This window comes from Leptosomus discolor, chromosome 7, assembly GCF_034619465.1.
Source record: "Leptosomus discolor isolate bLepDis1 chromosome 7, bLepDis1.hap2, whole genome shotgun sequence".
Lineage (NCBI taxonomy): Eukaryota > Metazoa > Chordata > Aves > Leptosomiformes > Leptosomidae > Leptosomus > Leptosomus discolor.
This window is the reverse complement of record NC_141397.1, coordinates 16,103,910-16,115,742: the sequence shown is the minus strand read 5'-3', so window position 1 is coordinate 16,115,742 and position 11,833 is coordinate 16,103,910. Positions and strand designations below refer to the sequence as shown.

Below are 11,833 nucleotides of genomic sequence, written 5' to 3'. Positions count from 1 at the left end.
ACCCCCACCTAACCAAACTGATTTAAAGCAGACCAAAAAAACCCGCTTTTGCGTTTGCTTTCCAGCGCTTCTGCCTGTAACGCTCCTGTTGTCTAGCTCCTAGTCTGTAAAAGATTGAAATTTTCTGTGTGTGCAATAAAAGGGAAGGAACCGCCACTTCACAGCGTTTTCAGAAGCCATCCTGACATCACCAGATACCATCAGCCCCACAGCAGAAGCACGAAGCCCGATAATGCAAGTCTTGCAGTGTACACACGCACCAACAAGCACAGCCCCTGCCCCAGAGGGTTTACACACTTCAGCGCTCACAAACAGTCTCCCCAAGCCCGACGGGACAAGTGTCGAGGCTGCAGGCAAGCATCAGCACCAGTGGTAGGAGCCTAAAACCTTAAAAAATAGTGTGGGAGGAAACTCTAGTCCTAAAAATATCAGTCGCTGGTGAGCGCCTGGGAGGGAGCTGTGCCTCCGAGTCACCCGCTGCTTTGCGTTTTGCCTCTCGCCTTTCGTGGGCTTTGCTCCTGCTTGGTGCTGGGCTCTGCCACCACGCCAGGCTGACAGACTCCTGTGTCTGCACAGGGCTCGCCTGCTGACTCTGCCCTCTCGGGAAAGATGGGAAAGGGCTACAAGGTGGTGGTTTGTGGAATGGCCTCGGTGGGAAAGACTGCGATTTTGGAGCAGCTTCTCTATGGAAAGCATACTGTTGGTGAGATTTTTTTACTTTTTTGGGGGGATTGTTTCCTTTTCCAGCATCTTGTTTTGTGTGGGCCCCAAAAACCAGGAACGATGGACCGTGAACTGCAGTGAGGTGAAAGACGAAATTAATGTGGTTTTGTTGAATCTCTGGGCAGTTTTTGAAATTTGTAATTTCAAAATTACTTACTGATTTTTAAAAGAGACTTGGAGAAGAACTCTTTCCGTGATGTTCCCAGTTATAAAATACATGAATGTTTGAAAAGAACAGAAACACAGAAAGTAGGTGATGTGCTTGCTGCCTATTTACATAAGAAATGCCTTGTTCCCTGAAAGATGCTGTAGATGCCTGAAAAATAAATAGATGTCACATGTTGAATGGAGAGACTGTTTAGACTTCTGGTCCGTCTTCTTGAAGCTTTATTTTGGCTAATATTTAATCAAAGCACCAGAAAGAAAAACAGCTCGGCTTTAGGTCCCATGTTCTGTGGTGAACTTCAAGGGCCAACCTTCTCAGCTCTCAAAGAAATTCTCCTATGGCAAACGGACTTGAGAGAGGAGCATGGGATGTCTGAGACTTGCTGTGCACAAAAGAAAGGGAATGAAGGCAAAGCCGGCTTGTTTACCTCTGTTTCCACATGACTTGGCTTTGAGAGGAAGGGCAATGATCAGCAGGCTGCCAAATTATTCCTGCCTCCCCCCGAAACAGGGAGTGCCACCAGGGATGAATCCCAGGGCTTTGACAGAAGATGTCTAGTCAGTTTGTATCTTTTCCTTGGGCCAGTAAATTAAATGTTGGGGTAAGTTACTGGATAAACACTAGGATTTCTAGAACGGTGCTTTGCAGGCACTGTGCCTTTAAAATGTGTGGATGGGAGGAATTTGCTGGCAAAGCATGATACAGAACTGCGTGCTAATACCCTTGTTTAAAAGGAGGATTTCCTCTAATGTTGCAGCAACGTCTGTTTCCAGCGTCCTACCGAGCCCTATGCACGTAGCCCCGTGTAGCTTTCAGTGTGAAGGTTGCAAAACCTGCAGGCTGAAGGTTTTCCCCTTTGCTGCCGACGTGCCTCTCCTCTGCGCTGGGCTGGGTGATTGTCAGAGGCACCGGAGCAGCATGAGCAAGGCCACGTTACTTGAGTCCTATTGCCTTGCGTTACTTCCTGCCCCGAGCTCCTGTGAGCGACCCGGGCAGGAAGGATATTCGGGTGTTGCTGATCGGAGGAGCTATTTATGGAGCCAGCCATGTACACGGTTATACAATGTCATGGATACTGGCTGATAACCGGCGGGAGGCCTCATGCATGGGGTTTAGCTGTGGGTGTCCCTCTGTCACTCCCGAACACTTCTCTCCAGCTTGGCCATTGCACGATGCAGACTTTTCCCCTCCTCTCTTAAAAAGATCGGTTTTTCTTTCCCACAGCTCTGCTCTTATTGTTTGGAGTTAACAGTAGGGGAGGGAGCAGCTGATAGAGGAGGGGGATGCAAGAGGAGAAGGAAGGAGGTAGTCTCCTATTTTCTATGATTTTGGTCAAGTCTCATTCCCAAGACATTTGGAGAAAGAGGGCAAATAGCAGAGTCAAGATCAGAGTCTGGAGAGGGCTCATGCACAGCCATTGCAGCCCCAAGGAAAGAGCACCCATGGCCCAGTGCTTTTGGTATCACTCACATATGCCATCAGGCACGTTTTGGGGGATGGATTGATATGTTGGTGTTTCTGGCAGTCCTGCTGAGTGGTCACTGTCCTCCCTGCCTCTTCCTCAGCCCAAGGGCAGTTCTGGCAGAGGGTGCCTGAAGTATGGGCTGGTGAAAATGGTTCCCAGAAGATCTTTAGGTACCGCTCCAACCTGTATTGATTTAACCCTCAAACTGCAGAGGCAGGACACCACTGTGAGGATCTCATTGGGCAAGGATGAAGTTTGAGGAATGGCAAGTCTTTGATTGCTCCTTAGCTGAGCTGCTTTAAGCTGTATAGACCAGTTGCTGGTGCTGCTGCTGCAAGGGTGGACCCTCCACGCTTAAAACATGATTACTGAATCTCGATCCTCATTTCCTAAGGCTTGCGAGCTGACATGCCCATCTTGGCTGCTGGCCTTTTTGGCAGGAAGTGAAAAGGACTAGTGTGTTTGCTGAAAGCCTGTCTGTTCAGAGCCAACCAGCAAGGGAGCTCACCAGGTACAGCAACATGGACACAAGCTGTTTCAAAACCTGTGCTTCCTGACTGACGTCAAGAGCAGCTCTGCGGATGGTCCGAGGGCCAGGGAGCTGTGGGGAGGACTGCCGAGCCAGCACGTGGAGTCTGCCCATTCCTGACGGCATCCACAGCCTCCTCCCAGTGACAAGAGGTCTGCTCAAACTTGGTTGTAGACTCAGAGTACAAGGTCTGGTGACATCCTCTGAGGTGTCCCAGCCACTGACATGGGGATCTCCTCCTAGCTGTAAAGCAGCCATGACGCTATGTCAGTGCTCACGTGCCTCCTGTTGACTTTCCTGTAAAAAGGAGTGGTGGCACAGCAGCTAACAGGGAAGTGATTAGTGTCCTTGGAGGTTTCATGCTGCTATATAAAGCCCTTGGCATTGAGCCCATGCTCCTGGCTGTGTACTTGGTGATGGTGCTGTAAACTCAGTTGCACTCTGTTTCTTTTCCTAGAAAAATGTGCACCTTCAGATTTCCCTGGCTTGTCATGGATGAAGTCCCTAAGTGCGGCCGTTGCTTACGTGGTCAGCAGCTAGCACTCTTGCAAAGGCACTAAGATGACTTGAGGTCAAAGAGGAAACAGTACTTGGGAGGGAGGAATACCTCCTGAAAAGGAGTATCTGTACCCCTGGAGCATGTAAGCAAAAATGTGTAGTACTGGGCTATCAAGGAATCAGACAAAACCTGAAAGTAGGTGTTTCAAACGGGTGCAGATTTAGCTTTGAGTCATGTAGGGACTACGTTGCCATAGGTCAGACTTGCACATATGTGTACAGTTGCCTGGTGCCTGGGATGATCTCTCTTTTTGTGGCTTCAATGTTGTGTTTGTCCAAATCCTCCGCCTTCTCTTGCACTCCTGAAGAAAGAGGGGCCAGTCTTCCCTCCTCGGTAATGAAATGGGTCCTTGACTGGCTGTAGAAGATTGGCCCACTAAATACCTGTGGTACCTGGCACTGCTTGGCCTGAGCTCTTGAGAGGAGAGTTGCTGCCTTAACTTTGGCATGGGACATGTCTGTAAAGAGGATAGGTATTCTTCCTTAAACAGTGTCCCTGTTCAGCGATGGTGCAGAAAGGAGTCTTCCTTCTGCCTGTAAAATATCTCTGGCCCCTCAACCTATAGTAAAGCTTATCAGCTCAACCGGCAGAGATGAGAACTCTTCCTGTAGAAAACACGATTTTCCTTATCTCTGCCTCCTGGCTGTGTAAATAGCTGGTATGGTCAGGTTATTCATAAGCAGCTACTTTAAATCATCTTACCTAGCTAGGAATGAAAACACCATATATTACTGTGGTAGAACCTGTAACGAGAGAATCTGCCTCGCTTCATCTCAGCAGGAGGGATTTGGCATTTTGGCTTTCACAGCTCCAAATATGTGGAGGCGAATTAACCAAATTACGCATTCTTACATCTTTGTTTCTTAAATCAAAACTACCTCCTGATAGAGCTGCAGTCAGCTTTGCATTTTAGAAACAGATGAAAACAGAGCTGAATGTATGCGACTGAGGGTCACAACCGTGCTTACTGGTTGCTGGGACCAGTATTTAACCAGCAGCTAAATCTGAATAGACCAACTCCTGTTGAGGCCTGTCCAGCTCTTCTCCAAGTTAGCAATCCTCTGACATGCCATCATCTGCAAAGCCTGTTATCCCGCAGTTTACAAACACAAGGAATAGCAGGCTTTAGGAGCTCTTTGCTGAATTCCTGCTGGAAAGAGGGAAGGAGAGATTACATACGAGATCTTCAAAAATGCTCAAGAAGACACAAAATTTGCACTGCATTTATGTTCAAGGGTCACTTAGGAACTTCTGAAATTCCACCCACCTTGAAATTTTCCTTTATTTTGGTATTTGCAATATCTCTGCCTTGCCTAGCCTGAGTGTGCAGTAATCATTAGTATATTCACCCTTTTCTTTTCCTCATTGGGAAACCACCAGGGGTTGAAACACCACCTAATTTATGACTGAGGCTTCCCCTTGCAGTTCCTCTGTGGCAGCAGTCGGTGACGCAGATGAAGACCTCTCTGCCTCTCCCAAGACTTGCACCAGCTAAGTGCGCACTAGAGAACGGCATCAATCTCCTGTCTGGTCCTCCTTTCCCTCCCTAACTTTTTTTTGTCTTTAGCTTCCAAAGAAACCACGAGATTGTTAACTGTCTTGTTAGTTCCCCTTTCCCCCCATAGCTTCTGAACCTGAAAGCTAGTTCCATCTGTTTGTTCATCTGTGTCACAGCAGTAGATGTCACAAAATATGTTTCTGTAAATTTAGAAAAACCGGTAGCAGGAAAGAGAGAAAAGGCCCACGATAATGCTCCCCTCCAAGGAAAACCTCCTCGAGCTGGCAGCAGTCTGCGGGGCAGTAACTCCCCAGCACAAGCTGCCCTTGCTCACCCAGTTAGCAGAGGTGGGAGGGTGCCTGGGGATGCCAGTGAAGGAAAGGAGAACCTGGGTCCTTGTGACAGGGAGGGTGGGATGGTGCCAGACACCTTCCCAGGGCACTGGGCTTTCCTGACTAGTTTTGCTGCTCATATAACAACTTGCCCAGCATGTGTTTGAATGGAGACAGGGAAAGTGTTTGAGTGGGACAGTACTAACAAGAAGTGTAAATATCATTGTCAGCAAGATGTGGCTAGCATGTGGTCTGGACTTCAGAAGCAGAGCCTAGCATAAGGTGACAGAGGTATGTCTAAAATTATCTGTGTTTGCTTAGGAATCTACTTGCATATACTCCCTCCTCCAATGTATGTAGATGAAATTTCACTTCTTGAATCTGATATTGATGCATAAATTCCAGCTGCCTCCAAAGCGCTCCCCCATTTCACATGAAAATTTGTTGCTCTATTGTGTTGATTTAAGTCCCAGGTCTTAATTTTTCCTCCTCATTTTCAAGTACCATCTTAAAAGACATAATTTTCACTGCTACTTTTCATGCCATTAGGAAGAGATTGTCACAGGAGAATGTGGATCTATTAAAGACTGTTGAATTACAGTGCAGCATTTAGATGGTAAAAACATGTACAACATCATGAATTGCTTTCAAGAAAGAAAACCTAGGTACTTAGGGTTCATTCCTTCTTGCCAAAGTAGTATTTACTGATGCTAGATATTTCCTTGACTGGTCTGTACAATGCAAGGAGGCAGAGCAAGAAAAAAATACAGTGCTATATCCAGAAAGGGCTCTGTTATCTACTTCAGTCTTTAAAAATGCCCTTGTAACACATCCTCCAACCACATGGAATGTGTTTGTGCTTTGTCTTTTTATTAACCTTTGTTTTGTCCTTCTGCTCTTAGTTTTGCTCCTGCACGTTAGCATGGCTATATTTGGAGGTGAGATAAATTAATTTGCTGCAAACCTAATAAGAGTTTGATCTATGAAGACTGCACAGAGAGGGGCAAAAAGAACAGCTTGTGCCACTTTCCTGCACAGGAATGCTGCATACATCATGGGAAACCATCAGCGTGGGTGGAATGCTTTAGCTTGTTTGTGAAGTATTTTGAATAGTGTCATTGAATATAGCAAAATCCTTATTTTCACAAGCCAGATAATCCCTTGTGTTTTCTTAAACAATGCTATAATATGGTCCCTTTTTGGCAGACAAAGAGAATAATACAGGACTCATTATTGTAGCCCTACAACGGCAAACAATTCATGTATATAGGAGTGCAGTGGAGGCAAAAATGTGGATTGCAGAGGGTTTATACGAATACTTAAAACCGACTCTGAAAGTGGCCCAGCTTCACTATACATAGTTTGTTGGGATTTGTAACCTTATGCACCTGCATCCAGGGGGAACATAAAGCTAAGGTGATCTATGTGGTTTTGGGTTTGGAAAATATAATTTTAATTAGTTCAAAGTAAGCTGCCTTGAATTACTGCACATTTACCATGAGGAGAGGAAGGAAGGAGAGCCAGTATACAGATAGTTACTATGGAGCAGGTGATATATATATGAAAGCTTGTTACCTTGTGCATGCTCTTACCTTGCAGTAAATTAGCTTGCTCCTATTAGCAAATCTGAGTCATTTTAAATCCCTAAGGGATGGAAAAAGCACACTGTGTATTTGAGTACACACAGCATACAATTTTGCTTGCATGCAAACATCCCCTTCCCTTTCTGGTTTGATTTCACTTATTGGTTAGTTGTACCACCAATACACATTCATTTCCAGAATTATTCCTTTGGCTCCTGCTTCTGCTGTATGATCAAGTTCAATACGAAGCAAAGAAGTAGGCTCGAGATGTTAGTACTTGACTATCTGGTGTTCCTTGCCTGTTCTTCTAAAAGGGTATGTTTGGGCAGGCCTGTTTGCAGCATGTTTGGCACAGAGCTACTACACTGGGCGGTTGGTGTTTGCGAAACCTGGGGGAAGAGCAGTCTATCTTATCCTATCCTGAATGTGCGTGTTGTATAGATTAATTTTACAGGCATAGTCATGTGCTCATATATTAGATGGTTGTATTTACGCAATGTCACTATTGTAAATAGCTGGTGCAGTGATCTATGAATACAGCCCTGCATGGGGATGTCAGCAAAGGTCAAGTCCAGGTCAAGTCACGCTGGAAAACATCCACGGAAAGCTATTGTGGGGTAACATTCTGCTGTACTGCAAAAAATTCTTATAGTGGTGCTGCACTTACACCAGTTGAACTTTCCCACTTATTTTAAAACAACAGGCTTAGAAGAGGGTGCCACAATGGAAGATGTGTATTTGGCATCGGTGGAGACAGACCGAGGCGTGAAGGAACAGTTACGGCTTTACGACACCAGGGGTCTGCAGGAGGGTGTGGAATTGCCAAAACACTATTTCTCTGTTGCTGATGGCTTCGTTCTCGTGTATGCTGTGACCAGCCTCGAAGCTTTCCAAAGAGTCGAACTGCTCAAAAAGGAGATTGATGTCTTCAGAGACAAAAAAGAGGTAAATGCACAGTGCCTTAACTGCTTGGCTTATCGCTGGATCAGTGATAGGAAGCCAAGGTTGCAAAGCATAGGTTTTGTTTCTGTAAAACTTGCATACAAAGGAAAACTAATGTACCCACAGCCTTGGGCAATCAGCAAAAGGAAGGTTTCTCATACTGGGGAAGCCTAATTCACATGCCATACAGGTCATGCAAAAGAATGCAGGGTTGTTTTTTTTTTTCCTTCTTACTTCCTCTACTAAATTCCGTTAAAATTCAGTTAGCTGAATGCACCAGCCAGGACACTTATGACTAATAAAACATATGGTCTACAGCAGTGCAGTTCATATGTTTTTTTAGATATTGTACACGGGAAGTCAAGTGCATAGAATAATATAACGAAGGGCATTATCTTTGTTTGTTTTGCATTCATGTACTTGATGGCTTACAAACTAGCGTAATTGACAATGGGTCTCCCAGACATTAGTCAATTGGCAAAGCAGCTTTAATGTATTTTAACAACCATATTGAATCAATTCAATTGTGTGAAATGACTGCTCTATTTTCCCTTAGAAAGCAGCTAGTGTTTTCAGCTGACAGTGTTCCAGCTTAGCTAAACAAATATAACTTGCATGTGGCATTAGCATTATGGCTTTTCCTACAGTATCTTTATATTCTCGAGTAGTTTTCCCTGTTAAATGCCTTTAGCCTACAGCTTTCCAAATGTCTGTTTTATGCTGTCTTAAAAAAAAAAAAAAAAAAAGTGCATGAAGAATTAATTGGATAATGGTAGGGAGAGACTTTCCAAAAATGTAACTTGTTTAGTACTGACAGCACATAGGGTGGTGGAGGAAGGCAGGCTCCAAGTTTGACAGCAGCTGAACGTGCAGTCACAGGAGAGGTATGTTAAGCTGGTAGGGCTGGTGTGAGCTGCAGACTGGCACGTATATCAGGGATATGGGAGTCAATCATAACTCCCCTGCAGGGCAAGGAAAGGTGGACAAGCAGGAAATTTTTCCCAGGCGCTGTGTTTTGTGAGGGGCCCGATTTGTTACTTTACAGCATGTTGTAATACAGAGAGGGAGTCACAGCTGCAGCAGGATCTGCGTCCCTCTCTTCTGCGTTAACCTGCCAGAACTCTTCTCTCTTGTTGCACGCAGGTATTTTAGAAAACAGCCAAGTCTGGGAGAGCTTAAAATTGTGGTCTTGAATGAGGATAACATAGTTGAATGAGGATAACATAGTTAAAAGAGTGGTGCCCACAATAAGATGGATAAATTAGTTTCATTCCTGTGATTTCTGGTCCATACAAAATAGGCTTTGAAGCTAGAAGGTGAGATCAGAAGCCCTACCTTAAGATAGCATCAGGGGACTTAAAGTTTGGGCTCTGCTAGAATGCATCCTTAACCGAATTAGGGATGTACCTCCATGCATGGCACTTCTGAGCTGGCAGAATTTCACCTTGTTGAGCGGCACAGTCCCCTGTTGTGTGGCAGATGACAGAAAGCACTGATGGCTTGTTCTCTGCTTCTGCTGGCTGTGGGTGCTCTCCAGCACGCACCTTAAAGCCTGGCCAAATTTTATACTAAATAGAGGTTGTGTTCTCTCATACTGACAGAGCTTAACCATAGGTAAAATTCAGTTGGAGCATGTGGTATATGCATATGAAGATTATAGCTTCTTTCACAGCCTTTGCAGAGGGAAAAAACATTTTTCCAAACACCCTGGGCTGCCATAGAAAAGAAAGGAAGCCACAGACCTCACAGGAACAAGACAAACATCTCTATCTGGAAAGAAACAGAAGATGTCCTGGAGTTAGACTGATGAACAGGAAAGAGCAAGCAGGTGTGGCCACAGCAAAACCCCCAAATCATCAGCAAGAAGAGGACTTTATCACTTGATCTTTGTCAAACCACTAGAGTAGAGATGAGACCAGAGTTTGAGTAAGGACCTTGAACTATAAATACAGGCATGGTTTCCCCTAAGAGCTGATGCTGGTAAAACATTTTTAGAAAATGGTTAACTTAAAATAAGCAGCAGCAGTACCTTTAAGTGGCCAGCACTTCCTAGAACTGAAGCACCGGGCAGGCCACTGAGCTCAGCCACACTGTGCTGTCTCGGTGATACAGAAGTCGCTTGATGGATCCTTACAACTAAGGGTCTGCCTTGAGACTTCTGTGCTGCTCTAGGTAGCCAACTGGCTGCTCTTGAAACTGCTTCCGAGAGGACGGTGCTGGTGCTTACCTGGCCCTTTCAGCGGCAGCAGGCTGTCCCCTCAGGTCCCTCCAGTGGCTCACCGTGCCTGCGGGAGCGGGGCGCAACAGCTCAGGCCGCCCAGGAGGCCCTGTGGCAGGGTTGGCTTTAGTTATACTGTGGGCTGGGGCTTGGGAAAAAACAAGCTGGGCAAAATCCACAGCTGTGGGGTCCAGGCTTTCTCTGCTGCTGTGTGTTTTTCCATCTCAAGCATCTGCTGCTCCGACCTACTCGGATGTCATGCTCTTATCATTTGGCTAGGGCAGCTCAATTGCCAAGTAAATGGAGAACAGGGCTGTGTAACTTTGGCTCTCTCAGATATTGTTTCCCTTTAAGCAGCTGGGGAGAGAAGGGGAAGTCCTGCATATCCTATGGTTAAAACCAGCTCCCAGCCCACAGGTAGACGAGGCTAATTCAAATCCCAGACCCTGATCTTCCCAACTACATGCAGCTTACGTTGTGCCAGTGCCAAGTCAAAGAACAGGTTTGAACTGTATTGCTACTTGCCTGCTGTTTAAAAGCATTGTGAGTAGTCAATGCTTTTTGTATAAAGCTCACCCTTTCATTTTGTTTGTAGGTAACAGTTATTGTCTTGGGAAACAAAACTGACCTCCTGGACCAAAGGCAAGTGGAGACAGAAGCAGCACAGCAATGGGCAAGGGTCGAGAAAGTGAGACTGTGGGAAGTGACTGTGACAGATCGGAAAACACTGCTTGAGCCCTTCACCTTCTTAGCTAGCAAACTCTCCCAGTCCCAGAACAAATCAACATTTCCCCTGCCTGGAAGGAAGAACAAAGGGAATAACTGTGATAACTAAGCTACTGTAGCATTGTCTGCTGCTGCCATGCCACAGCCTAAGTCCTTCTATGCCATTTGCTTCTTGCAGTTTCACTTAAAGCAATAATCTCATTCAGCAATAAAATCAGCAAGCTTATGGCTAAGAGGTATCCTTCCTTCTCATGGACTCGACTTGAAAAAGTCACTGGTGGTAAAAGCCTTGAAAAGCACTTCATGACAGGCGCTATCTTGCAACGAGGGTTAAGGAGGAGGGAGGGACAGGTGGCTGCCTCTCTAGCAGGGACTTTGGCTATGCCTGGGTACAGCCATGTTGAGGGACAAATCAACATGCTTATCCTTAAGCAATCCCCCTGCAGATCTATAGCCTCTAGTCACAAATAGCACTAGCTGCAATAAAGCATCCAGTTTGGAGAGAGGATATGTTTGAAATGGCAACACTCCTTTTACCTTGACCTTAAACAGGGCCACAGGGCTTTTTGATGCTGCAGGAGACTGAGGTCAGTGTGTTGTTGCAGAAGAAGGGTTTGGGACAGGAGGAACAACTACTAGCAGGATTTAGCTGCTGAAGTTCTGCTAGTGCCTGGAAGAAAAAAAAAAAAAAAAGAGAGAAAACCCCCCAGATCTTGTGGGAGATACTAGAACACATCTACCCCGACATGAAGCTTGTCAGCAAAGTCTGACAAGTAGTGCTTTCAGCTTAGGCATTTATTTGTACAAACCAGAAAAGCTCTCAGAGCACTCATTAATTTAACTGCGACCTGAAGGACAACATAGCTGTACATGGTTTTGTTCCAGCATGTCCAGTACAAATCAGTCACATTCACATAGGTGATAATTTTACTGAGGAGTTATACAGAGCAATTTTGTGTGCAGGAGGTACTGCCTGGGCTCTGCTTAGTGCATTGCATAATACTCCCACCCAGCCTTTCAGCTGAACTGCAGTAATCCACCCCCAGTACGAAGCTAGAGACCAGATAACAAGCGGTATGGAGTGCTGTGCTA

General features: G+C 45.6%; 1 protein-coding gene across 2 annotated transcripts; it reads left to right on the top strand.

Moving 5' to 3' along the window:
- Positions 1–609: 609 nt before the first annotated feature.
- On the top strand, positions 610–10,854 carry NKIRAS1 (NFKB inhibitor interacting Ras like 1). 2 transcript variants are annotated; one of them, XM_086468197.1, is made up of 4 exons: positions 610–703; positions 6,175–6,210; positions 7,559–7,800; positions 10,611–10,854. In XM_086468197.1, exons 1-4 carry the CDS (start codon positions 610–612, stop codon positions 10,848–10,850), a joined length of 612 nt encoding a protein of 203 aa, XP_086324323.1. In that variant the 3' UTR covers positions 10,851–10,854. The 2 variants fall into 2 exon arrangements, with proteins under 2 accessions (XP_086324323.1, XP_009959494.1); XM_009961192.2 differs by lacking the exon at positions 6,175–6,210.
- The last annotated feature ends 979 nt before the right edge of the window (positions 10,855–11,833 follow it).

Coding starts and splice junctions, on each gene's coding strand:
- NKIRAS1 (XM_086468197.1), top strand. CDS start 610: ATGGGAAAGGGCTACAAGGTGGTGGTTTGTGGAATGGCCTCGGTGGGA. Junction 6,211..7,558: donor TAGCATGGCTATATTTGGAG/GTGAGATAAATT, acceptor TTAAAACAACAG/GCTTAGAAGAGGGTGCCACA. Junction 7,801..10,610: donor TCTTCAGAGACAAAAAAGAG/GTAAATGCACAG, acceptor TTTTGTTTGTAG/GTAACAGTTATTGTCTTGGG.